Here is a 26,492-nt window from a genome sequence, read left to right as displayed (position 1 = left end):
AGCGCGGCAGCTGCATCCAGGGAGGCCAGTGCCACCCTTCCCCCTGGCTGGGCGGGGCCTCCCTCCCCCAGCGCTCACCTTCTCAGCCCTGCTCAGCTGGCCCCGGAAGTGCGCCTGCTGCACCACCAGCCTCCTCAGTTGGCGCACCAGGGTGGGCAGGCCGCAGTTGTCCTGCTCCAAAGGCTGCAGCTGCTCCTGCTTAGAAGGCTCACTTTCAGAAAAGGTTGCCCCCAGCACTTTTCTCGGGAAGGACATAAATCGTAACGTCAGAAGCATGCCTTCCAGAAGATGAGACGATTGTGCAGTGAGCCCCAGAGCCCTTTTAAAATGCCTGACACAGGCTTTCTCTGGGAAACAGAACAGGAATGCAACCCAAGCAAGCGGCAGGGTCAGACGCTAGGATGAAGTGCTGATACCCCACTCTAAGTGAAATCACATACTTTGGCTGGATTTTCTTTCATTTCTTCGTCAGGCCTGGCGGAGCCCCACTTCTTTAGGCTTTTCATGTTGTCAATCCCTTCTGTTCTTACTTCGCCGATGAGCTCACACACTTTCTGGATCAAATTAAGCTGATTCTCATCCAACTTCTCCTGCAAAGTGCAGACTCAGGTTTAGGAAGGGCAGTTGAGAAAGAGTCATTTTGCCTTCTAAAACCCAACTTTCAGGAATGATTTCACATTAAAACGTCGTCGACCAAACAATTACTCTATCAGGTATTGTCTGAAAGTGTCACTTGTGGCCCCTTTAGTCCTTTAGTGTTGTCCTCAACCTGCAGGGCTTCATCATCTGCACATCTTAGAGCCTGTGGTTGTCAGACGCCAAGGAGGCAGAAGAATGGGATGTCACAGGTGGAAAAGCAAATCACCCTCTCATTCCCCCTCAACCCCCTCAGCACCAGAAACACACACAAAGGGTTACTTGGGAATTTGAACCTAGGGATTTTTGCTGTGAGATTTACTCAGCAGAATCTGAGCAGATAAGACACTATCCATGAGCCACTAACAAGGAACTCCATTAAAAGAGACACATTAGAGGAAGGAATAGGCCGGCTGCCCTTCCTCTCTAGGCTCCAGCAGAAATCTCATTATCAAACAGCCCGTTCATTCTGAGTGGCTATGGCTAACAGCTTATGGTGAAACAGCTTGCTCACTGCTTAGTACAACTTGAAGACCCAGCATCCTTGGGTAAGAAGTGACTGTGGGGTGTCCTGTCACCTCTGAACCACTTCCCTGGAGAGGAAACGGGAGGTTAGGGCCGGGGAGACACAGCAGAAAGCTTGGCTAGTGACCACACAGCTCGAGCTTCACCACCTTATGGGGACCCTGGGATAAAACAGGGATTCCCTACCTCCAGGGGCTTGTGCAACTAGTTGAGCCTGAGAGAAATAGAGAATTTCTTGTCTTGGAATCTGATAGAAGCTAAAAGGAACCTAAGAAATTTTTTAACAATTTCACACCTGAAAGATGGCTTAGTAAATTCTAGACTTCACTGTCTGCTTCCACTTTGCTGCAGTGCCACGCCCAATGCAAGTTGGTTTGGATCCCTTAACATTTGTAAGCACTTGTACTTTATGGATACTTCACAGTAAGAAGCAGTGTTCAATCCTCTCTGGAATAACCAGAGAGGCTCAGTAGAAACTCCTCTCAATGGAACAAGTCCAGGAACCATCCTGGAATCCCCTGGGAGGAGGGAGTGATGGAAGGACCCACATGGGGCTGGCTCTGGGGAACACCTGATAGCAGGGAAGGGGGCAGATCTGGGGGACTTGGGGGAGGTATGGCTGTACTGAAATTCTCACTTGTGGGGCAGCTGGACCAGGCTCCATGATGGCCTGTTTTAGGCATGGGTCTCCATCTTACAGCTGCTCAGAAGTCATAAGACAGTGACAGGCTTCCACAGTGAGGTGGGCACATGTGCACCCATCACTCCTCTTCTGAGAGGACCTTTATTGACAGGTCAGCAGTTCCCTGACACTGTATATGCCCAGCTAGTGGGAGTTTTGAGGGCTATAAAATTTTCAAAAGCTGATTCAAATTCTGAATCTGCCCAGTGAGCTTCTAGGAGGTAGCTGTTGCTACCTACATTGGGGCTTGGCCTGGCCCGGGGTACTGGCCTCTCCTGTTTTGGATGGTCATTCAGTAGACAAAAGAGTAACATAAAACTGTTGGGGTTTGGGATAAGAAGAACTCCCCCTTGCCTCAACAGCAATCAGATGGTAACAATGCAGTAGAGTGAGGAAAATAGCAAATATCTAAATTATTTAAAATTCAGTGTCTCTTTTGGTAAAATAATGACCACCCATCGCTGACTCACTCTCTTCAGTGAAAGCCTAGAGCTGGAGCATTCTTGGCCCCAACAACCTCTTGTCCCAAAGCCCACTTTGTTACTGATCCCTCTGTACAGCCACCATGGGAGGCAGGTACACCCGGGTCTCCACGGGACTGTCCAGACATCCCACCCAGGTCACTTACTTTGATGTGCAAACATGTCACAAACAAAGCTTGGACTAATGCTTCATATTCTTCTTGGACTTCTTTTCTAATTTGCTTTTTGAGATTTAGATTCTCCTCCTCCAAATCCGTGAGTCGGGCTCTCAGGGCAGTGATCTCCATAATCATATTGTGACTGAGTTCTGCAACCTAGTGGCAGAAATATTTTTTTCTTAATGCGAACTAATTCAGGAATTCCCAATAGCCACTGCAGAGAGAGTTCTTTGTATATCAGTGTTGAATTGGCATTCTGCTTTGGGCCCAATGAAGAAGGCGAATGTCTTGGTGTGCAAGTTCAGGCAGAAGAAGCTAAGGAAGGTTGAAGGGTCCCAGAACAGTCCCAGACACATAGCAGGTGCTCAGGAAATGGCTGACGAAGGAATGAACCCAGAAGAAATGCTACTTAAGCACTTTTCATATGGAGAAAATACTCAACTGTCTTGGCTTCCATTTCCAAACTGGCCTTCCCTTGACACCTTAGCCTAACTATCTTTTCCTCAGATGGTATGCTGACCTGAGAAGAAAACACCCACCCTCCTCCCCCCAGCCCCCCCCCACACACACAACCAATAACAACAAAAAGAAAAAACAAAGCAATAAAAAATAACAAGAGTCAGCAAAAAAACTAAAGGAAAAAAGTCTCATTGCTTAAAAAGTACAAATACACTCTTTGGATGTCTCTGCAGGGGACCAGTCATTGACAGGATTTCTACAGGAAGAGGCACAAGCAGATGATAGCAGCATGTCCCATGCCTCGCTGCTGCTGAGACTGTGGATTCGAAAAATGGAGAAGAAAGCTTGTAGAGTAATAACTGGCCTACCTGACCAGCCTTGTCTTCAGGTGGACTTTGACCTCCTTGTATAATGTCTAATTCCTGAAGAGGAAAAAACAGTGCGCCGTCGAACTCAAACATTTATTCGGTACCACATGGTCCAGACTTCTCTTATCTGTGTTACTGGTGCTTCGTTTTGAGATCCTCAAGCTCCAACTGGAGCCAGGACTGTAGTTGTTGCCCGACTGCACTTTGGGATAGGCTCTCATCTTAAGATGGTCTCATCAGTGAGACCCACAATGCGTATCCTGAAGACAGCTTACTCAGGGATCCTGGCTTCTTGCTGGACCAGGAACAGCACAAAGTTCCCCGTGTTTGCTAAGAGTGGGAAGGTCAGCTGAGGATCTTCTCCAAAGGGCCAGCTGCCTTGTTGTTCACCTCTTATATTCCCCACTCGAAGCCTCCAAAGCATACAACACAGTGTTGCTGGGGCCATCACCATCCCAGGTGAGGAGACCAGAGCCCAAGGAAATAAGCCAATAAGAAAAGAGATTTGGAGAGTACCATTTACCCTCAATTCTTACCTTAAGAACACCTCTCGCATTGTGGAGTCGCTCCTGGGCCTCCCTACCCAACCTTCCCCAGTGTATTTCTCATCTGTCTGGGAACATACTTGCTCCTTCTGGCAGAGCTTCTGTCTAACGTGCTCCAATATATGCTCGTAACACGTGGAGTAGCTCTCGAAGTTGCTGCGTTCTCTGGCCATCACATCACCACCCAGGGAAAGGAGGCAGGCCTCGAGGTGGTCTTTCCTGAAAGTGACCTGAAAAGAAAGGGGCATCACTCACAACAGCTCCTCCAGGGCAGTGCCACCACACGATTGCTCACGGCACACGTTGCTTTGGCTCACAGACCTACTTCCATTCATCCTCCATAGAAAAACATTGGCGTCAGCCTTGCAAGCTTCTCTTTCAGGTCTGATCCTAACATCCGCAGGGTCAAGGATAAGACTACAAATGAGACATAAAGAACAGACTTATGGACATGGCTGGGTGGGGGAAGGGAAGGAGAGGGTGGGATGTATGGAGAGTAACACGGAAACATACATTACCATATATAAAATAGATGGCCAATGGGAATTTGCTGTATGACTCAGGAAACACAAACCGGGGCTCAGTAACAACCTAGAGGGCTGGGATGGGGAGGGAGGTTGGAGGGATGTTCAAGCGGGAGGGGACATAGGTAAACCTGTGGCTGGGATGGGGAGGGAGGTTGGAGGGATGTTCAAGTGGGAGGGGACATAGGTAAACCTGTGGCTGATTTCTGTTGATGTTTGGCAGAAACCAACACTATACTGTAAAGCACTTATTCTTCAATTACAAAAAAAAGTAGAAATGGAGGCTCACATTCTGGATGTCTAAGTGTATTAAATATTTAATGGTTATAAATCAAACTAACTATTAAACTGAAAATGTTTAATTCTTCCAATTTGAAAAACAGACCTCCAAATGACTTGGGAGACCAGGTTTGATTTTATCATTCTTGGACAACTCTGAGTTCAGTGCTGAGATATGGTTACTTGGGCAAGAAGTAGGCCCCAACGCATAGTTTACAGTTTGACCCTCTTCGCTCCCTACCTTTGCCCTCACGTCACACTGTGGGACTGGCTGTGGGGAGGGTTGAATATGTGTAAGCAGACACCCCAGCTGTCCCTGCCCTTGCACAGCTGTCCTCGTCTACGCCACAGGCCAGAGTGTGCATACAGGTGGTGAGGTCCACTCTCTCTCTGGGGAGGATGATCTGGGGACCAGGCCCTGGATTCAGGGCATCCCAGGGCCCCAGGTGTCTGGAGCATGGTCCAGAAGGGAAGCCAGGGATCTGAGTGGGTGCATCCCCTTGGCTGTGAGGATTTCCTGTGGGAAACAGTGGGGCTGGAGCAGCGCCGGAGGGGCCTCTGAAGTGGGGCATCTGACAGGGGCTCCTCTTGCCTTGCTCAAAGGGCCACAGTGCTCACTCTCTCGCCTGTCCCGTTTCTTCCCTTTCAACACCTTTTTGAAGAAATGGCCATTAAGGAACAGAGGAAAAGTCTACCCCTCCAAGGCAGACTTAGTCTTAGGTTCCAAGAGAAATGGGAGCCAATATGTGGGCAGTAGGGCAGATCTACCTTAGCAGCACCTGCGTGTCCACGGGAGTGCTTGTGTGTCTCTGCATGTCTGTATCAGCCAGTGTGTCTGTGTCCATTTGTGTGTGTGTCTGTATTCACAAGTGCATGTCTGTGTGTCTGTACCTCTCTGTGTATGTTCCCACCTGTGAGTATCCATATAGGTCTCTATGTGTCTGTATGTGTCCCTCTCCGTGTATCAGTAAGTGTGCTCGTGTGTGGGGCCAACTCCAAGATTCAGCCTGCTCACCCGATGCAGTGCCTACCTGTGACACCTCCAGTGTCAGGACAGCTCTAGGCTCCTGGAAGTCTGCTGTGGAAACTAGGCTCCCTTCCGGCCTGGGGTGGTTCCCCTGGCTCTGATTTGATTATCCTGGTGACACCATCCCATCAATGCAACCTCCATGCCATTGACCTCCAGCGAGAGCAGAGACAGGCTTTGCCAGCTGAGTTGTTGAGGCAAATTAACAGAGGTGGCACATAGTGATAAAACCCAGTACTGACAGAGTGAGGAAAATGGTTTCCTCATCACTGCTGATGGGAGGGGAAATCAGCAAGATATTCTGGAGGGTGGACTAGCAGCATCTATGAAAAGATTTTAAAATATTCATGTTCTTTGACCTAGCAATGCCTCTTCTAGGAATTTATCTTTAGAGAACGATAAAAGTTATATACAAAAATATATGTTAACAGATGTTCTTTATAGTAGTCCTTCCAACAGAAAAGAAAATTGGAAACAACCTAAAGTGCTTAATAATGGAAAACAGGTTGAATGTGCTCATTCATCTGTACAGGGAGATACTAAACAGCCACCAAAAACTGTGCTGTGGATGTATGTTTATTGACAAGCAAGCATATTTATAACATATAGTAAAGGTTTGATCAAAACACCATATACATATGGTGTATAACATATACACCATAACAGAAAGGCATATAGAATAATCTTATTTTGTTTAAAAAGTACATGAATTCCAAAAAGTTACAAATAAAGCTTGGAAGGAAAGGCACCAAAATAACAATAGTGGTTATCAATGAGGGTAAGCTAATGAGTGTATTTTCTAATACATATTTCTATTTTCTAGTATACTCACAAAATGTATATATAATTAAAATAATTAGATATAAAATATATGTATTAATAAAACATATATACTAATTAAAAATAGCAAAGCTTTGGTAAAAGTTATCAACTGCAGCAACTTGGCAGGAATGCACTCAAGACACGCAGAATGGAATGTCTTGGAGAATTTTATGAGCTGGAGCCAGGCAATCAGGGGGGGTGCTCAGCCTCCCTACCTCCCTCCCTCCCTCTCCAGGGCCTCCTCAAGGGGGTCCCTCAGCTGAAGGGGGTGAGGGCAATTCATCCTGCCCCTGGCAAGTGAGCAGTAGGACAGCCAGAGTCAGCTGCTGCCTCCAAGGCAAAGGACACCAAGATTCCATCCCCTGGACCTTGTCTTCTTTATGGTGACAGGGCCAAGGCTATGTGGATTAGCATCCAGAAAGGAAACACTTCTCCAGACTGAGTACAATGAAAGCCTGAAGCCTTGAGAAGTCATGAGACTGCACTGGAGGCCAGCAGGGTGTGGCCAGTGACCTCAGCCAGGTGGGCGGGCCCCAGTGCTTGGAGTCAGCCGCAACTGACTGACACCTCTCTGCCCTGGGTGGCAGCGGCCGTGTGCCAACAGGGCCTCCACAGCTCTTTAGCAGGGCACACTTCTCAAACTAACTCTCCATAACCACTGCGGATAAAGGATCCCAAACAAACAGAAGTGCAGGCTCGAACCACGATGGCCCTCTGCCATCATCCTCTCTTAGCCAGCATGCTATTTGAACCAGCCCAGGTTAAGGAAGCCTTGGGTGAGTCCGTGTTATACCAAAGAAGTGAGAATAGCCAGGACTCCCCGGAGCATCTCCAGAGGCCAGAGAAATTGTGTTGCTTCCTTCCCTGCAGTGGCTCAAGGCCTTAGGAGCCTGGGCTGAAAGATCAGCTCAAGGGGGATGGCACACAGAGGGTGAGTGTGCAGGCAGGGAGAGAGGTAAAGGCCCTGCTAGGGCATCTTCAGTGGGCACTTGGAATGTGGACCATATCTGAGTGGGGCAGACAGGCAGCCATGGCTGACAGGTGACAGAGAGGTGCAGGGAGACTCCCAGTTCCTGGCAGTCCCTCTCTGCACATGACCTCTGCTTCTGCAGATGGTGCCCGGCCTCCCAGAGCAGCAGTGGAGCCCCCAGAGAAACATCTATTGTGGGGCTGGAGCCTACGTGTTTCTCTTGGCACAGTCCTTCTGTGAGGTCTCAGAGAAATTTGCTTCTCAAAAGTTGTTCTGCAACTCATCCCTGCCTTCCTTGGTCCCTAAGAGTCAGCTCAGTTTCAAAGTGCAGCACCAAGGGCCTTCATCTGCCAACTTCCCCTCCAAGGCAAGCCCCTGGGTTCCATAAGAACCAGAGTGATGACTGTTGGCCTGGTGCCCTCCAGGTGTCACCAACACTTAAACCTGAACTGTGTCAGATGGCATCGGCTGGAAAAGCATCACAGTGTCCCATGGATTCTTCTGGAGACCCAGCCTGGGTGAAGGATGACAGGTGCCAGGCCTTGTTTGACACTTTGACACTGAGCTGACTCTTAGTGACCAAGGAAGGCAGGGATGAGTTGCAGAACAACTTTTGAGAAGCAAAAGTCCCTGCTGGAACAAACTGTGCTTCTGTAACTGTGCTTCTCGTAGCAATCCATCTAACATCAGGCACACACACGGGGTTTTGATGATATTTCTAAAACCTACCTCTGCTGACAAAATGCTTCAGTGACTTCCCACTGACTGTGGGATGAAATCCAAACTCATAAGGCTTACACACAAGGCCATCAGCATCTGGCCCTGCTTACTTTTACAACGTCCTCCTCTGAACTCTGCTAGAAACCCCTTCCTAGATTGCTGCTTTCCCTCCCCTGCCATTTTTCATCTGGCCAATCCTGATTTATGCTTTATAACTTGGCTCAAGCAATATCTCCTCCAGGAATTCTTCCCTGACTACTTCCCATCCCTCCTCCCGCTAGCTAGGTTGTGTTCCCCCTTCTCTAAGCTAACACAGCACCCTATTTGTGCCTTTATCTAAGTGCCTAATGTGAAATACCTTTTCTGGATATCACTGGTTCACCTAACTTTTTCTATGAGTTCTTTCAGGGCAAGGGCTGTGCTCTTTACATTTATATCTAAAATAAAGTGCTTGAAAAAAAAGGAGATCGATAAACACTTGCTGAATGAGGGAATGACTTTCAGTATATGAATGAAAATGGTTCTGAAATCCACAAAATAGACTGTTTCAGTTCTGATTTCCAAAAAAAAGGTCAGTCTCTAACTTCAGGCCAGTGTGTTTGGCATAAAATTTGGCCAATATATTGATTGTGAAAGTCTGGTGTTCTAGAATTTGGAGAAGGAAGCAAAAATCACGAGATACTAACATGGGTTCAAGAATAGTCAGATCAGATTAATCTTTTCCCTGAGGAAATAGAGCAGATGCAATGTATCTGGGTTTCGGCAGGACATCTGAGAAGGTTTCTCATGATGTCCTTCTGGACAAATGGAGAACATGAACTGAGAGACAGGACAATCAGATGAGCTTCTGGTCAGTGCAAGACAGTGCCCAAAGCAACGGTTCAGTGTGGAGGGGCCCCAGGGTGGGTAGCGCTGCGTTGGGACCCATCTGTTATACGTGGTTGTCAGAAGCTTGAACGAGGATACTGAGGGTAAGCTGATGTGAACCCAGAGGGTGACAGAGTACGCTAGATGATAAATCCAGATTTTTAAAGATTTCAAGAGGTTCAAAGAGTGAACCAGGCTGAAAAAGAACAAGACTAATAATATGGCAGCATCAGGATGCCTGAAGGCCTTGTGTGGGCTTCAGGTGGCTATTAGCCTAAAGAGTCACCTGTGACAAAATCCAACACGCTCATGGGCGCTAATCAAAGCCCAGCACCCAGGACAAGGACACTCTAGGCTGGTCAGACAGCCATGAAATTAGAGGAGCCTGACCAGGAGGGTGGGGCACTCCTATAGAGACATTGTAGGAAAGGAGGCTGGTGTGGTCTGAAGGAAGGAAGGCGGGGCTTGGATCTTCCTTGCACACTAGTGTGGTCTGCTCTGCACAGGGGCACCCAGGCCAGGTGACCATGATGCCTCCTTCATTTCCATGTCTGTGTCCCTGACATAGGCTTCACTGCCCAGAGGAAGGGGTAACAATTTGTTACCCACCACCCAGAGAAACACCTGTTTGGGTGTGTCCTCCTGGAGCCCATCCACGTGTAGTTTTAGAGAAGATTCACACGTGTTAGCAATGGCACCAACTGAGCTTCTCTGACTTGCCTTCAGATATTTAAAGGCTTGTTGTGATGGGTTAGAACCATGATTTGTGTCCCAAGGACAAGAACTAGGATCCATGGTGGAGATGGTGGGGAGGCCAAATTCAGCTCAGTAAGAGCTGCCAGAAATAGGAGCTGCCAGGAATGGGTGGTGGGGGGTGACACTGAAAGAGAGTGCACTCCCTGACACTACAGATGATCCAGGAGAGTCCTGAGGCCCACCACCCACAGATTTTGGAGAGACCGAACATCCTGGACCGGAGAAGGTAATGGCACCCTACTCCAGTACTCCTGCCTGGACAACCGCCAGCTGATACCAGCCTCATCAGCGCACCCTGAGTTTCAGCTGTGCCTGATGTGGGCTTGCCCTGTTTATTAACACCCATGTTTCTTTCCTAGAAGATCCTGTCTTCAATGTTGGGGTGAAGTATATAGATAAAGGACAAGCAGATCTTAAGCCACAAACTTTTTTTTTTGCTTTTGTCATGGTAAAATATACATGAGATTTGCCGTTTTAGCCATTTTTAAGTATACACTTCAGTGGCATTAAATACATTCACACCGTTGTGTGATCAATCTCTAGAACTCTTTCCATGTTGCGAAACAGAAACCCTATACATTGACAAATACCATTCTACTTTCTGTCTCTTTGAATCTGACTACATTAGATACCTCACATAAATGGAATCACACAGCATTTACGTTTCTATGATTGGCTTATTTCACTTAATAGAATGTTTTCCATGGTGAAGCATGTGTAAGAATTTCCTTCCCTTTAAGGAAAGTCATAAAATTTTTTGATTCAAACATTTTTCTGCACGTGCCACACATTAATCACCTCTGTATCTCTGATTGAGAACCACTAACCTGCAGAGACCCAGGAGGAGACACTTTACCCTCTCATCAGAATACATAGTATTACACTGGGTATAACTGAAAGCTTAAAGCAAATACATGTAAATCACATGTGAATTCTGAAAGACTGTACCTCTAACCAACCTTGTGAATTCTCTACAAGAACTGAAATGCTTATTATAAAATTATGGAGAATATTTGAAGAGCTTCAGTTCAGTCGCTCAGTCATGTCTGACTCTTTGTGACCCCATGGATTGCAGCACGCCAGGCCACCCTGTCCATCACCAACTCCCAGAGTTCATCCAAACTCATGCCATCCAGCTATCTTATCCTCTGTCATCCCCTTCTCCTCCTGCCCTAAATCCTTCCCAGCATCAGGGTCTTTTCCAATGAGTAAACTCTTCGCATGAGGTGGCCAAAGTATTGGAGTTTCAGTTTCAGGATCAGTCCTTCCAATGAACACACAGGACTGATCTCCTTTAGGATGGACTGATTGGATCTCCTTGCAGTCCAAGGGACTCTCAAGAGTCTTCTCCAACACCACAGTTCAAAAGCATCAATTCTTTGGCACTCAGCCTTCTTCACAGTCCAACTCTCACATCCATATATGACCACTGGAAAAACCATAGCCTTGACTAGATGGACCTTTGTTGGCAAAGTAATGTCTCTGCTTTTCAATATGCTATCTAGGCGGGTCATAACATTCCTTCCAAGGAGTAAGCGTCTTTTAATTTCATGGCTGCAATCACCATCTGCAGTGATTTTGGAGCCCCAAAAAATCAAGTCTGACACTGTTTCCACTGTTTCCCCATCTACTTACCATGAGGTGATGGGACCAGAAGCCATTATCTTAGTTTTCTGAATGTTGAGCTTTAAGCCAACTTTTTCACTCTCCTCTTTCACTTTCATCAAGAGGCTGTTTAGCTCCTCTTCACTTTCTGCCATAAGAGTGGTGTCATCTGCATATCTGAGGTGATTGATATTTCTCCCAGCAATCTTGATTCCAGCTTGTGCTTCTTCCAGCCCAGTGTTTCTTATGATGTTCTCTGCATATAAGTTAAATAAGCAGGATGACAATATACAGCCTTGACGTACTCCTTTTCCTATTTGGAACCTGTCTGTTGTTCCATGTCCAGTTCTAACTGTGGCTTCCTGACCTGCACATAGGTTTCTCAAGAAGCAGGTCAGATGGTCTGGTATTCCCATCTCTTTCAGAATTTCCCACAGTTTATTGTGATCCACACAAAGGCTTTGGCATAGTCAATAAAGCAGAAATAGATGTTTTTCTGGAACTCTCTTGCTTTTTCCATGATCCAGCGGATGTTGGCAATTTGATCTCTGGTTCCTCTGCCTTTTCTAAAACCAGCTTGAACATTTGGAAGTTCACGGTTCACATATTGCTGAAGCCTGGCTTGGAGAATTTTGAGCATTACTTTACTAGCATGTGAGATGAGTGCAATTGTGCAGTAGTTGGAGCATTCTTTGGCATTGCCTTTCTTTGGAATTGGAATGAAAACTGACCTTTTCCAGTCCTGTGGCCACTGCTGAGTTTTCCAAATTTGCTGGCATATTGAGTGCAGCACTTTCACAGCATCGTCTTTCAGGATCTGAAATAGCTCAACTGGAATTCCATCACCTCCACTAGCTTTGTTCATAGTGATGCTTTCTAAGGCCCACTTGACTTCACATTCCAGGATGTCTGGCTCTAGGTCAGTGACCACACCATCGTGATTATCTGGGTCATTTTGTACAGTTCTTCTGTGTGTTCTTGCCACTTCTTCTTAATATCTTCTGCTTCTGTTAGGTCCATACCATTTCTGTACTTTATCGAGGCCATCTTTGCATGAAATGTTCCCTTGGTATCTCTAATTTTCTTGAAGAGATCCCCTAGTCTTTCCCATTTTGTTGTTTTCCTCTATTTCTTTGCATTGATTGCTGAGGAAGGCTTTCCTATCTCTCCTTGCTATTCTTTGGAACTCTGCATTCAAATGGGAATATCCTTCCTTTTCTCCTTTGCTTTTCACTTTTCTTCTTTTCACAGCTATTTGTAAGGCCTCCTCAGACAGCCATTTTGCTTTTTTGCATTTCTTTTCCATGGGGATGGTCTTGATCCCTGTCTCCTGTACAATGGCACAAACCTCCATCCATAGTCCATCAGCCACTCTGTCTATCAGATATAGTCCCTTAAATCTATTTCTCACTTCCACTGTATAATCATAAGGGATTTGATTTAGATCATACCTGAATGGTCTACTGATTTTCCCTACTTTCTTCAATTTAAGTCTGAATTTGGCAATAAGGAGTTCATGATCTGAGCCACAGTCAGCTCCTGGTCTTGTTTTTGCTGACTGTATAGAACTTCTCCATCTTTGGCTGCAAAGAATATGATCAATCTGATTTTGGTGTTGACCATCTGGTGATGTCCATGTGTAGAGTCTTCTCTTGTGTTGTTGGAAGAGGGTGTTTGCTATGACCAGTGCATTCTCTTGGCAAAACTCTATTAGCCTTTGCCCTGCTTCATTCAGTATTCCACGGTCAAATTTGCCTGTTACTCCAGGTGTTTCTTGACTTCCTACTTTTGCATTCCAGTCCCCTATAATGAAAAGGACATCTTTTTTGGGTGTTAGTTCTATAAGGTCTTGCAGGTCTTCATAGAACCCTTCAACTTCAGCTTCTTCAGTGTTACTGGTTGGGGCATAGGCTTGGATTACCATGATCTTGAATGGTTTGCCTTGGAAACGAACAGGGATCATTCTGTCATTTTTGAGATTGCATCCAAGTACTGCATTTCAGACTCTTTTGTTGACCATGATGGCTACTCCATTTCTTCTAAGGGATCTCTGCCCACAGTAGTAGATATAATGGTCGTAAATGTGGAGAAAATGTTTCAAAAAACTGAGCACATTTTGCTAAGGCAGGCTTTAAAAGTGATTGAATTTGAAAGGAAGCTAGATTCATAGCTACTTACTGCACTTTGGTATAATTTGTTAAAGACCCTAAAAACTCTGTTATGGCCAAATATCTACATATACACTCCTATCCTGCCCTTTATAGTAGATTCTTTTGATTTAGAAAGGTACCTTCTGTCAATAGTAAACAGTTCAAAACTCCAAGGACTATATGTATGACTGTTGTATGTATTAACTATATATTATGTTATATACACATTATATAGAGTTGTTATGACTTCAAATACTGTTAAATACATACAAATTATTGATACTGGCTTCCTTTGGGAGAGGAAACTGGAGATGATGGATGGAGTGGAGGACGTATGAAAATGCTACCTTTTGGAGCTGTTGTTTTTTTCATGTTGTTCATTTAAAAATGTTTTCTAGGTAGCGTTTTCATAGGCTATTTTGTTTTTTCCTTAAATTTTTATACTAAAAAATCAACAACAGGAAATGTTGCTAAAAATAAGTCATCCATAAATAAGCTCCAAGGTTATGTGGAAAATTGGCCAAATCTGAAATGAGCCAACATGCATATTATAATTACTCTCCCATCTTGGTTAAAAATCAGTCTTTTTTCCAAAATTAAAATGGTAACATGTGATTTCTACTTTGAGTTCAGGCTCAGTTCTCATATCTGCACTTTAGGGGAGTAAGGGAAGCATTAGGAGATGTATTGAAAAGAAAGTCTTTCTCATTTGGGTTTGTTTAAAAAAAAAAAAAGCAAATGACACTCTAGAATGACTAATTTTCACCTCATATCTCTAATCCACCATCCTGGTAATTCTCCAATAATCTCTGTACAAAATTTTCAACTATTTGCGGTCTGACAATTGAAAAGTTTTCTTCCATGACTTGGTGCTTCCAAAGGTCTAGGGAAAGAAACACCAATAATAGTATCAGAAAACATTGAACAACTATTAATAGTTACAAGTTGGCAACTGTCCAAGACACAACACAAGGTGTCATTTCCAAACACACAAAAACTGACGGGTGAGGGAGGGGAGGTGGTGGCTGAGGATACGGGACCCTACAGAACACGAGAATAAGGACGATCTCTAACAAGATTCCTAAGAAAAGGTTTGGAAAACACCTCTGAAGCCCAGCGGACAATATTTTGTTACCATAATTATTGACCTTATATGACATCTGTTTTCATAAAGTCCCTACATGTAACTGAACAATTATTTTGATCTAACACAACTATCAGAAATAAATGAAGAGCTATTATATTTATCTATTTAAGTGTTACAAATTCAAGTAAGTTGAATACAGAGTTGATTTTAAAAGGTCAGGAAATTCAAAAGAAAGAAGAAAGAGTCACAGATTAGAAAGTGTAGAGAGCTGCAGAATATGAACTTTAGCTCCTGTACTGAAGCAGCAACAAGGCTGACACACATGTGATAAGTGAAAAAGTGAAAGTCGCTCAGTCGTGTCCGACTCTTTGCGACCCCATGGACAGTCCATGAAATTCTCCAGGCCAGAATACTGGAGTGGGTAGCCTTTCCCTTCTCCAGGGGAATCTTCCCAACCCAGGAATCAAACCCAGGTCTCCCACATTGCAGGTAGATTCTTTACCAGCTGAGCCAAGAAGGAAGGATGCGATAAGGCATATACACAATTATTGAGTAGCATTGTTTAGGACATCAAAAATTTAGAAACAACACACAAACCATGGTATATCCTTCCAATGGGATAGTATGCAACTGTAAAAAAAGAGAAAAATTTCTCCGTGTACTGATGTGAAAAGAATATTCATAGATTGTTAAGTGAAAAATGCAAGGTGTAGAACAGTGGATATAAAATCCTATCTTTTATAAGAAAGATACAGTAAATACAATAAAGGGAGAGGCCATCCCCTCAAGCCTATTCAAGGTCATTGCTCCAAAAATTTGGCTTTCTTTGATGTCATCATTTCTCCTGTTTTCCTGGATCCTTCACAACAGCACACATTATTTCTTCAACCTCATAAAAGTCTTCCACTTGACCCCATTTCCCACGTCAGCCTTTGCTTCATTCCTTTGCTCCTTTTTCAGCAAAACTCTCCAAAAGAGATGTCTACACTTACTGTCTGTGACTTCTTTCAAAATCCTTCTTAGACCCGCTCACCCAGCTGTTACCTTCACCATTCCACTGAAAGTGATTCTGTCATAAACACCAGTGACCTCAACATGGCTAAAACCAGTGTTTTTACTTGACTTCCAGTAACATTTCACACAACTTTCCACTTCCTCTTGCTTGAGAAACTTCCATCACCAGACGTTGGGGGACCACTCTGTCCTAGTTCTCCTCTACCTCTCTGTTTCTTGTAGGCTCCTTTTTCTGGTTTTCCTTCTACCCCCCCCCCCTCCCAGCCCCACCCAGCTCTTAACATTAGAGTGTCCTAGGACTCAGCCCTTGGTTTGCCTTTATGTTTTTTCTATCTATACTCACCCCCTTGACTATTTCATCTAGTATCATGGCTAAATACCATCCATATGCTGACAAGTCTCAAATTTAGATCAAATGCCCACTTGGCATCTCTTCTTGCATGTCTGAAAGGCATTTCAAACTCTACTTGTGCATAATTAAACTTCTGATCTTCCCTCCCTAATTTGCCATCTCAGCAGATGGCAATTCAGTTTTCCCAAATGCTCAGGTCAAAAATCTTGGAGTCATCATGGACTCTTCTCTTTTCTCCAAACCCTATACCCAATCCATCAATGACTTCAAAAATATGCCCCAAATCTTACCACTTAATACTTCTACTGCTCCTAACTTTGTTTGATTCACCATCTTCTCTTGCTTGGATTCATAATGCAATAGCCTCAAAACCAACCTCTCCTTTCTTCAGCCTTTTCTTTCTAACATAGCAGCCAGAGAAATTCTATTCAAAAATAAGTCAGATTATGCCACTCAAATTCTGGGACAGGCTCCCCATCACATTCAGAGTAAACACTGAAGTCCTCACGGGAGCCTACATGATATTGCCCTTTCATGTTTCCTCTCGGACATCCCCCACTGCTCTCCTTCACTCTCTCCACTGCAGCTACACTTGAGTCTTTGCTGTTCTGTAAACATGACAGGTATGCTCTGCTTCAGGGCTTTGTATGGGTTGTCTTTCTGTCTGCAATGCTCTTCCTCCAGATACCCTGCATAGCTAACTCCTTCACCTTCTTCAATTTCGCTCAAAATATCACTTTCTCAGTAAAGTCTATCCTGACCTCCCTATTTAAAATGACAATGTGTCCCTTCAAACCACCACACCACCATCCTCCTCACTCCACTATTTTCTTATTTCTTATGTGCCTTGATTATTGTCTGTCTATCCCCTACAAGATGATAAATTCCATGAGAATAAGGATTTTTGCTCCATGACAATTAGGATGTTCTCCCTTATTCATGGTTTTGCTTTCTGCAGTTTTAGTTGCCTGTGGTCAACTGCAGTCTGCAAATACTAGATGGAAAATTGCAGAAATAAACAACTCATACATTTTAAATTGAGCATTGTCTTGAGTATCACAGTGAAATCTCATGCCATCCAGCTATGTTCTGCCCCACCTGGGATCCCAACCACTAACATAGTCTTCTCCTGGCATCAAAGCATGGACATCACAACAGCTGTATGATCCAGGATCACCCAAAGCAGATGATCCCCCTTCTGACCTATCATCGAAGCTCAATGGAAGCCTGAAGAGTGCTAAATCACAGTGCCGACGTCACTTTCTCTCGTCACATAGGCATTTCATCATCTCATACCATTACACAAAGAAGGGTGAGAACAGTACACTATTTTGGGAGAGACTATATTCACATAACTTTTATTACAACATATTGTAATTTTTCAATTTTATTATTACGACTTCCCTGGTGGCTCAGACAGTAAAGTGTCTGTCTACAATGCGGGAGACCTTAATTTCTTAGTGTGCTAAACTTACAAATTAAACTTTATCACAGGTATGTATGTATAGAAAAAAACACAGTATACTATATACATACATATATAGGTAGTAAAGACACTATATTTACTGTAGTACAAATATGTATATATATTGGAGCAGGCAATGGCAACCATGGGCTCAGATGGTAAAGAATCCGCCTGCAATGTGGGAGACCTGGGTTCAGTCCCTGGGTTGGGAAGATCCCCTGGAGGAGGGCATGGCAAGCCACTCCAGTATTCTTGCCTGGAGAATTCCATGTATAGAAGAACCTGGCAAGCTACAGTCCATGGGGTTGCAAAGAGCTGGATACGACTGAGTGACTTTCACTTCACTTCATTGTTAATTTCTTACTGTGCTTAACTTATAAATTGAACTTTACCATAGGTATGTATGTATAGAAAAAACATACACTATGTTTACTATAGTATACAATATATTGGAGCAGGCAATGGCAACCCACTCCTGTATTCTTGCCTGGAGAATCCTATGGACAGAGGAGCCTGGTGGGCTACAGTCCATGAGGTCACAGAGAGTCGGGCATGACTGAAGCAACTGAGTATACATACGTGTGTGTGTGTGTGTAGGGTTTGGTACTATCCCCAGTTTCAGGCATCCTCTAGGGGTGTTCAAACATGCTCTCCACAGAAAAGGGGGGACTACTATATGCCCAAAACAGTGCTTAAAATATATAGCCTAGAAAATAGCAGGTGCTTAGGAAATAAGTATTGAATAAAAGGATGAATTAGTGTATGTATAAAAAGCACTGAAAGGATACATTAAAAACTGAAAAAGATGATTACATAGCGGTGGCAATGAACCTTCTAAATATATGTTTTGTGTCATTTTGAGTTTTGAACCAGGTGAATGCGTTATCTGTTAAAAAAAAAAATCAAGTTAAATATATGACGGTGCTGCAACAATGAAGTCTGTCAACACTCTAACTTCCATGTGCATGGTAATTATGCTGGGCGGGGCCTATTTCCTTGTGCATGGTGCCAGGAGAGTCATTTTTTTAAAAAATTAAGGTATAGTTGGCCTACAACATTGTGTTAGTTCCAGGTTCAAATAGCGATTCAATATTTCTATAGATCACGAAATGATCACCACCGTAAATCTAGTTACTGTCTGTCACCATACACACTTATTGCAATATTACGAACTATATTCCCTGTGCTGTATATTTCATCCTGTGGCTCATTTATTTTGCAGCTGGAAGCTTGTACCTCTTAACTTCCCTCACCTATTCTCTCCTCTTCCCACTCCAGGGGAGTCTTGAAACTAATAGAGACCTATGGCGTCAGAAGTAGGAGCCACGCCCCGTACCTCTGCTCCCTTTTGGGTTGGGGGTGGGACTGGCCCTCAGCAAGTGCACCCACAGGGCCTCTCCCTGCCTCTGGCTGTTTCTAATTTTAGATGGGATTTCCTACCCATACTTCCATTTTTTCTGACAGGAGACTCAGTACACACAAGAGAAAGCATCCAGCAAAACCCTCCCAGAAATGTGATATGACAGAGCAGGAGCCTCTGGAACTTACATTTACTGTTATTTATTGGGGGTCCTGGTTTTCAAAATGGGATTCCACATTTCTTCTACAATTGGCTACTTTCCATCATAAACAAATAAATCTGATTTTGTTTTTTTCTTTAGGATAATGACAGTAAATAGATATATCGCCACTCTCCTAATCCAGTTGAAGTAGGAAATCCAAAAGAATTAATGTTGTGACTAGAAGTTCATGCTTCTAAGAAATTTAAGACTTTCACAAATCTAAACTTTGATAGGACAGAGCTCATGTACGCTTCAGAAATTCTCAGATAAGGAAGTGTGTATAGCGTTTTTCTTTCAGGGTACTCTCCTGGCAGGTCACTGACTCACAGATAAGCCTGGAGAGGGGCTACACACTTCTAGTTTGGAGACCTTCCCCTGCCAAATGCCTACAAAGCTGGTTTGGCATTCAGCTATGGGCTTAGCTGAGGGAGCAACCCCATGTCCAAGGAGCGGCAGCTGCACTGGCGCAGGAGAGCCGAGAGGAACTACTCCACGTTCAAGGTCAGGAGGGGCAACTCGTCCAAGGTAAGGAGCAGCGGCTGTGCTTTGATGGAACAGCCGTGAAGAGATACCCCACGTCCAAGGTAAAAGAAACCCAAGTAAGATGGTAGATGTTGCGAGAGGGCATCAGAGGGCAGACACACTGAAACCATAATCACAGAAAACTAGCTAATCTGATCACACAGACCACAGCCTTGTCTAACTCAATGAAACTAAGCCATGCTGTGTGGGGCCACCCAAGACAGACGGGTCATGGTGGAGAGGTCTGACAGAATGTGGCCCACTGGAGAAGGGAATGACAAACCACTTCAGTATTCTTGCCTTGAGAACCCCATGAACAGCATGAAAAGGCAAAATGATAGGATACTGAAAGAGGAACTCCCTAGGTTGGTAAGTGCCTAATATGCTACTGGAGATCATTGGAGAAATAGCTCCAGAAAGAATGAAGGGATGGAGCCAAAGCAAAAACAATACCCAGTTGTGGATGTGACTGGTGATAGAAGCAAGGTCCGATGCTGCAAAGAGCAATATTGCATAGGAACCTGGAATGTCAGGTCCATGAATCAAGGCAAATTGGAAGTGGTCAAACAGGAGATGGCAAGAGTGAACGTCGACATTCTAGGAATCAGCGAACTAAAATGGACTGGAATGGGTGAATTTAACTCAGATGACCATTATATCTACTACTGTGGGCAGGAATCCCTTAGAAGAAATGGAGTAGCCATCATGGTCGATGAAAGAGTCCAAAATGCAGTACTTGGATGCAATCTCAAAAACGACAGAATGCTCTCTGCTCGTTTCCAGGCAAACCATTCAATATCACGGTAATCCAAGCCTATGCCCCAACCAGTAATGCTGAAGAAGCTGAAGTTGAACAGTTCTATGAAGACCTACAAGACCTTTTAGAACTAACACCCCAAAAAATGTCCTTTTCATTATAGAGGACTGGAATGCAAAAGTAAGAAGTCAGGAAACATCTGGAGTAACAGGCAAATTTGGCCTGCTGCTGCTGCTGCTGCTGCTAAGTTGCTTCAGTCGTGTCCGACTCCGTGCGACCCCATAGATGGCAGCCCACCAGGCTCTGCCGTCCCTGGGATTCTCCAGGCAAGAACACTGGAGTGGGTTGCCATTTCCTTCTCCAATGCATGAAAGTGAAAAGTGAAAGTGAAGTCGCTCAGTTGTGTCCGACTCCCAGCGACCCCATGGACTGCAGCCCACCAGGCTCCTCCGTCCATGGGATTTTCCAGGCAACAGTACTGGAGTGGGTTGCCATTGCCTTCTCCAAATTTGGCCTAGGAGTACAAAATGAAGCAGGACAAAAGCTAATAGAGTTTTGCCAAGAGAAGGCACGGGTCATAGCAAACACCCTCTTCCAACAACACAAGAGAAGACTCTACACATGGACATCACCAGATGGTCAACACCGAAATCAGATTGATCATATTCTTTGCAGCCAAAGATGGAGAAGCTCTATACAGTCAGCAAAAACAAAACCGGGAGCTGACTGAGGCTCAAATCATGAACTCCTTATTGCCAAATTCAGACTTAAATTGAAGAAAGTAGGGAAAATCAGTAGACCATTCAGGTATGATCTAAATCAAATCCCTTATGATTATACAGTGGAAGTGAGAAATAGATTTAAGGGACTAGATCTGATAGACAGAGTGTCTGATGAACTATGGATGGAGGTTTGTGCCATTGTACAGGAGACAGGGATCAAGACCATCCCCATGGAAAAGAAATGCAAAAAAGCAAAATGGCTGTCTGAGGAGGCCTTACAAATAGCTGTGAAAAGAAGAGAAGTGAATAGCAAAGGAGAAAAGGAAAGATATAAACATCTGAATGCAGAGTTCCAAAGAATAGCAAGGAGAGATAAGAAAGCCTTCTTCAGCGATCAATGCAAAGAAATAGAGGAAAACAACAGAATGGGAAAGACTAGAGATCTCTTCAGGAAAATTAGAGATACCAAGGGAACATTTCAGGCAAAGATGGGTTCGATAAAGGACAGAAATGGTATGAACCTAACAGAAGCAGAAGATATTAAGAAGAAGTGGCAAGAATACACAGAAGAACTGTACAAAAAAGATCTTCACGACCCAGATAATCACGATGGTGTGGTCACTGACCTAGAGCCAGACATCCTGGAATGTGAAGTCAAGTAGGCCTTAGAAAGCATCACTACAAACAAAGCTAGTGGAGGTGATGGAATTCCAGTTGAGCTATTTCAAATCCTGAAAGAGGATGCTGTGAAAGTGCTCACTGAATATGCCAGCAAATTTGGAAAACTCAGCAGTGGCCACAGGACTGGAAAAGGTCAGTTTTCATTCCAATTCCAAAGAAAGGCAATGCCAAAGAATGCTCCAACTACTGCACAATTGCACTCATCTCACATGCTAGTCAAGTAATGCTCAAAATTCTCCAAGCCAGGCTTCAGCAATATGTGAACCGTGAACTTCCAGATGTTCAAGCTGGTTTTAGAAAAGGCAGAGGAACTAGAGATCAAATTGCCAACATCGCTGGATCATGGAAAAAGCAAGAGAGTTCCAGAAAAACATCTATTTCTGCTTTATTGACTATGCCAAAGCCTTTGACTGTGTGGATCACAATAAACTGTGGGAAATTCTGAAAGAGATGGGAATACCAGACCGCCTGAGCTGCCTCTTGAGAAACCTATATGCAGGTCAGGAAGCCACAGTTAGAACTGGACATGGAACAACAGACTGGTTCCAAATAGGAAAAGGAGTATGTCAAGGCTGTATATTGTCACCCTGCTTATTTAACTTCTATGCAGAATACATCATGAGAAACGCTGGGCTGGAAGAATACAAGCTGGAATCAAGATTGCTGGGAGAAATATCAATAACCTCAGATACGAAGATGAAACCACTCTTATGGCAGAAAGTGAAGAGGAACTAAAAAGCCTCTTGATGAAAGTGAAAGAGGAGTGAAAAAGTTGGCTTAAAGCTTAACGTTCAGAAAACTAAGATCATGGCATCTGGTGGATGGGGAAACAGTGGAAACAGTGTCAGACTTTATTTTTTTGGGCTCCAAAATCACTGAAGATGGTGACTGCAGCCATGAAATTAAAAGACGCTTACTCCTTGGAAGGAAAGTATGACCAACCTAGATAGCATATTCAAAAGCAGAGACGTTACTTTGCCAACAAAGGTCCGTCTAGTCAAGGCCATGGTTTTTCCAGTGGTCATGTATGGATGTGAGAGTTGGACTGTGAAGAAAGCTGAGCACCGAAGAATTGATGCTTTTGAACTGTGGTGTTGGAGAAGACTCTTGAGAGTCCCTTGGACTGCAAGGAGATCCAACCAGTCCATCCTAAAGGAGATCAGTCCCGGGTGTTCATTGGAAGGACTGATGTTGAAGCTGAAAGTCCAATACTTTGGCCACCTCATGCGAAGAGTTGACTCATTGGAAAAGACTGATGCTGGGAGGAATTGGGGGCAGGAGGAGAAGGGGACGACAGAGGATGAGATGGCTGGATGGCATCACCGACTCGATGGACATGAGTTTGGGCAAACTCCAGGAGTTGGTGATGGACAGGGAGGCCTGGTGTGCTGCGATTCATGGGGTTGCAAAGAGTCAGACACGACTGAGCCACTGAACTGAACTGAACTAGCTGAGGGGGAAATATTTTATTTACTAAACGTTTGAGAAATCTTCCCAGCATGCCTCTTCCTCCTGAGTTCAAGTTCAGGCATGCATCTGCATCTGTGTGCAGGAGTCAGGGTGAGGAGAACATCCAAGAGAAGCACTTCCTGGCCAGGTGGTGTTCGTGGTCTCCAAATGTGTTTTATTTTTGGTGTGTGTGTGTGGCCATGGCTTCTCTAAGAAGAAATGTGGACGTGGGAGGGAGATAGCATACTAGGGGTTCAATTAGGGCTTTTTCTTCCCTTTTACTCTGTTCCCAGGTCATATGACTGAAGGAAACTTTGACTTTCTGGTGGCCAAACCACTTCCCCTCTCTTCTCTGAGCACCCCATCTGCCCCACCCCTCATACAGCCCCCTTCCTCTAGGAAGGGCACTTTGATTTGGAAGCACTTCACTTCTCTAACCCCTGGAGAAGGAGTGGCAACCCACTCCAGTATTCTTGCCTGGAGAATCCCATGCACAGAGAAGCCTGATGGGCTACAGTCCACAGGGTCGCAAAGAGTCAGACATGACTAAGCACACAGTCCAGCACTTCTCTAACATGACCACAAACTCACTGTGCCTGAGCAGCCCCTGTGTCCTAAGCCAAGGCAGAACTGAAGGCACACAAGTGCCAACAATCATGGCTGTTTTCTTGACCAGCAGGGTGGTGGTGGTGGGGAGCGGGTAGGTTGAAAGCCTTATTGCTTCAAGCACATGTATGAATTCTGTACTCCTTTGCTTCTCAAAATGCTGCCCAGAACACTAGTTCTTTGAGTTGATGAAAGATATTCCCACAGTTCTGTGGTCATATAGATTCAAAGAACATTCCATGCTCTCTCTGAAGATTCACAATACACAGCAGAACAGTAAAGGCTCTGAGAAGGTCTGGAGTAAGGGGACCTTTCTAACATTCTTTACTCTCAGTTTCCCAAACACTTTTTAAAAGCTAATAAAACCCTTACCTTCTTCCCTGAGCCCTGCAAGTAGAAATCCTCCTGTCCAAGGCAATCAAGAGTAAGAGTTGGTTGGTCAATCATAAAAAGTCTGTTAAACCAGGGAATGCTTTAAAAATGACATGCACTATCTAAAAATTTTAAATTAAAAAATTCACAAATATACAAACATTTGTCAGTCTTCTAACATAGACTCTAGACTTTTTCTTTGTATGCGCCCACTCATTGGAATTCTGTACCATAAATCATAATACAAGTGTGTGGTCTACAATTGTGTGTGTGTGTGTGTGTGTGTGTGTTGGTTTCTTTTTATGGAGATAAATTTTAAAGACCATGAAACAACCTAAATGCCTAATGCTTTGTTTTTTTAAAGAAGTTTTAGGTTCACAGAATAACTGGACAGTTTAGAGAGTTCCCACAAATCCTATGCACCCTGACTCAAAACACACAGCCTCCCTGACTATCAACATCCCACACCAGTGGGTACACTTGCAACAACTGATGAACCTACATTGATACAACATTGTCATCAAAAGTCCACAGTGTACGTTATGATTCACTCTTGTGAAACTATGGATTTGACAAATGTATACTAGCATGTATCCACTATTATAGTATCATACAGAATAGTTTCATGGCCCTAAAAATCCTCTGTGCTCTGTTTATTCCTTCTCCTCTCCTTTCTCAACTGCTATCGACTACTGATCTTTGTACTGGCTCCATAATTTTGTCTTTTCTTGATTGTCACATAGTTGGAATCACACAATATGTAGTCTTTTCAAGTTGACTTCTTTCACTTAATAATATGCATTTAAGTTTCCTTCATGTCTTTTCATGATTTGATAACTCATTTCTTTTTCAGATCAGATCAGTCGCTCAGTCATGTCCGACTCTTTGCGACCCCATGAATCGCAGCACGCCAGGCCTCCCTGTCCATCACCAACTCCCAGAGTTCACTGAGACTCACGTCCATCGAGTCAGTGATGCCATCCAGCCATCTCATCCTCTGTCGTCCCCTTCTCCTCTTGCCCCTAACCCTCCCAACATCAGAGTCTTTTCCAATGAGTCAACTCTTAGCATGAGGTGGCTAAAATACTGGACTTTCAGCTTTAGCATCATTCCTTCCAAAGAAATCCCAGGGCTGATCTCCTTCAGAATGGACTGGTTGGATCACCTTGCAGTCCAAGGGACTCTCAAGAGTCTTCTCCAACACCACAGTTCAAAAGCATCATTCTTTGGCGCTCAGCCTTCTTCACAGTCCAACTCTCACATCGACACATGACCACAGGAAAAACCATAGCCTTGACTAGACGAACCTTTGTTGGCAAAGTAATGTCTCTGCTTTTGAATATGCTATTTGGGTTGGTCATAACTTTCCTTCGAAGGAGTAAGCGTCTTTTAATTTCATGGCTGCAGTCACCATCTGCAGTGATTTTGGAGCCCAGAAAAATAAAGTCTGACATTGTTTCCACTGTTTCCCCATCTATTTCCCATGAAGTGATGGGACCGGATGCCATGATCTTCCTTTTCGGAATGTTGAGCTTTAAGCCAACTTTTTCACTCTCCACTTTCACTTTCATCAAGAGGCTTGTGAGTTCCTCTTCACTTTGTGCCATAAGGGTGGTGTCATCTGCATATCTGAGGTGATTGATATTTCTCCCGGCAATCTTGATTCCAGCTTGTGTTTCTTCCAGTCCAGCGTTTCTCATGATGTACTCTGCATAGAAGTTAAATAAGCAGGGTGACAATATACAGCCTTGATGTACTCCTTTTCCTATTTGGAACCAGTCTGTTGTTCCATGTCCAGTTCTAACTGTGGCTTCCTGACCTGCATACAAATTTCTCAGGAGGCAGCTCAGGCGGTCTGGTATTCCCATCTCTTTCAGAATTTTCCACAGTTTATTGTGATCCACACAAAGGCTTTGGCATAGTCAATAAAGCAGAAATAGATGTTTTTCTGGAACTCTCTTGCTTTTTCCATGATCCAGCGGATGTTGGCAATTTGATCTCTGGTTCCTCTGCCTTTTCTAAAACCAGCTTGAACATCAGGAAGTTCACGGTTCGCATATTGCTGAAGCCTGGCTTGGAGAATTTTGAGCATTACTTTACTAGCATGTGAGATGAGTGCAATTGTGCCGTAGTTGGAGCATTCTTTGGCATTGCCTTTCTTTGGGATTGGTATGAAAACGGACCTTTTCTAGTCCTGTGGCCACTGCTGAGTTTTCCAAATTTGCTGGCATATTCAGTGCAGTACTTTCACAGCATCATCTTTCAGGATTTGGAATAGCTCAACTGGAATTTCATCACCTGCACTAGCTTTGTTTGTAGTGATGCTTT

The 26,492-nt window shown here is 44.2% G+C and overlaps 1 protein-coding gene across 1 annotated transcript in view; it reads right to left on the bottom strand.

Moving 5' to 3' along the window:
* LOC102399541 (coiled-coil domain-containing protein 162) overlaps positions 1-26,492 on the bottom strand; it is a 54,736-nt gene that overhangs the window by 11,559 nt on the left and 16,685 nt on the right. The window contains exons 7-12 of the mRNA XM_045161988.1: positions 14,345-14,458; positions 3,936-4,105; positions 3,311-3,364; positions 2,472-2,639; positions 441-590; positions 79-195 (exon numbers count right to left, since the gene is read on the bottom strand). Of these exons, the coding sequence (XP_045017923.1) occupies positions 79-195; positions 441-590; positions 2,472-2,639; positions 3,311-3,364; positions 3,936-4,105; positions 14,345-14,458 (773 nt within the window). The remainder of the gene's footprint in view (positions 1-78; positions 196-440; positions 591-2,471; positions 2,640-3,310; positions 3,365-3,935; positions 4,106-14,344; positions 14,459-26,492) is intronic.

Source organism: Bubalus bubalis, chromosome 10 (assembly GCF_019923935.1).
Source record: "Bubalus bubalis isolate 160015118507 breed Murrah chromosome 10, NDDB_SH_1, whole genome shotgun sequence".
Classification (NCBI taxonomy): Eukaryota; Metazoa; Chordata; class Mammalia; order Artiodactyla; family Bovidae; genus Bubalus; species Bubalus bubalis.
This window is presented reverse-complemented; position numbering and strand designations above follow the sequence as displayed.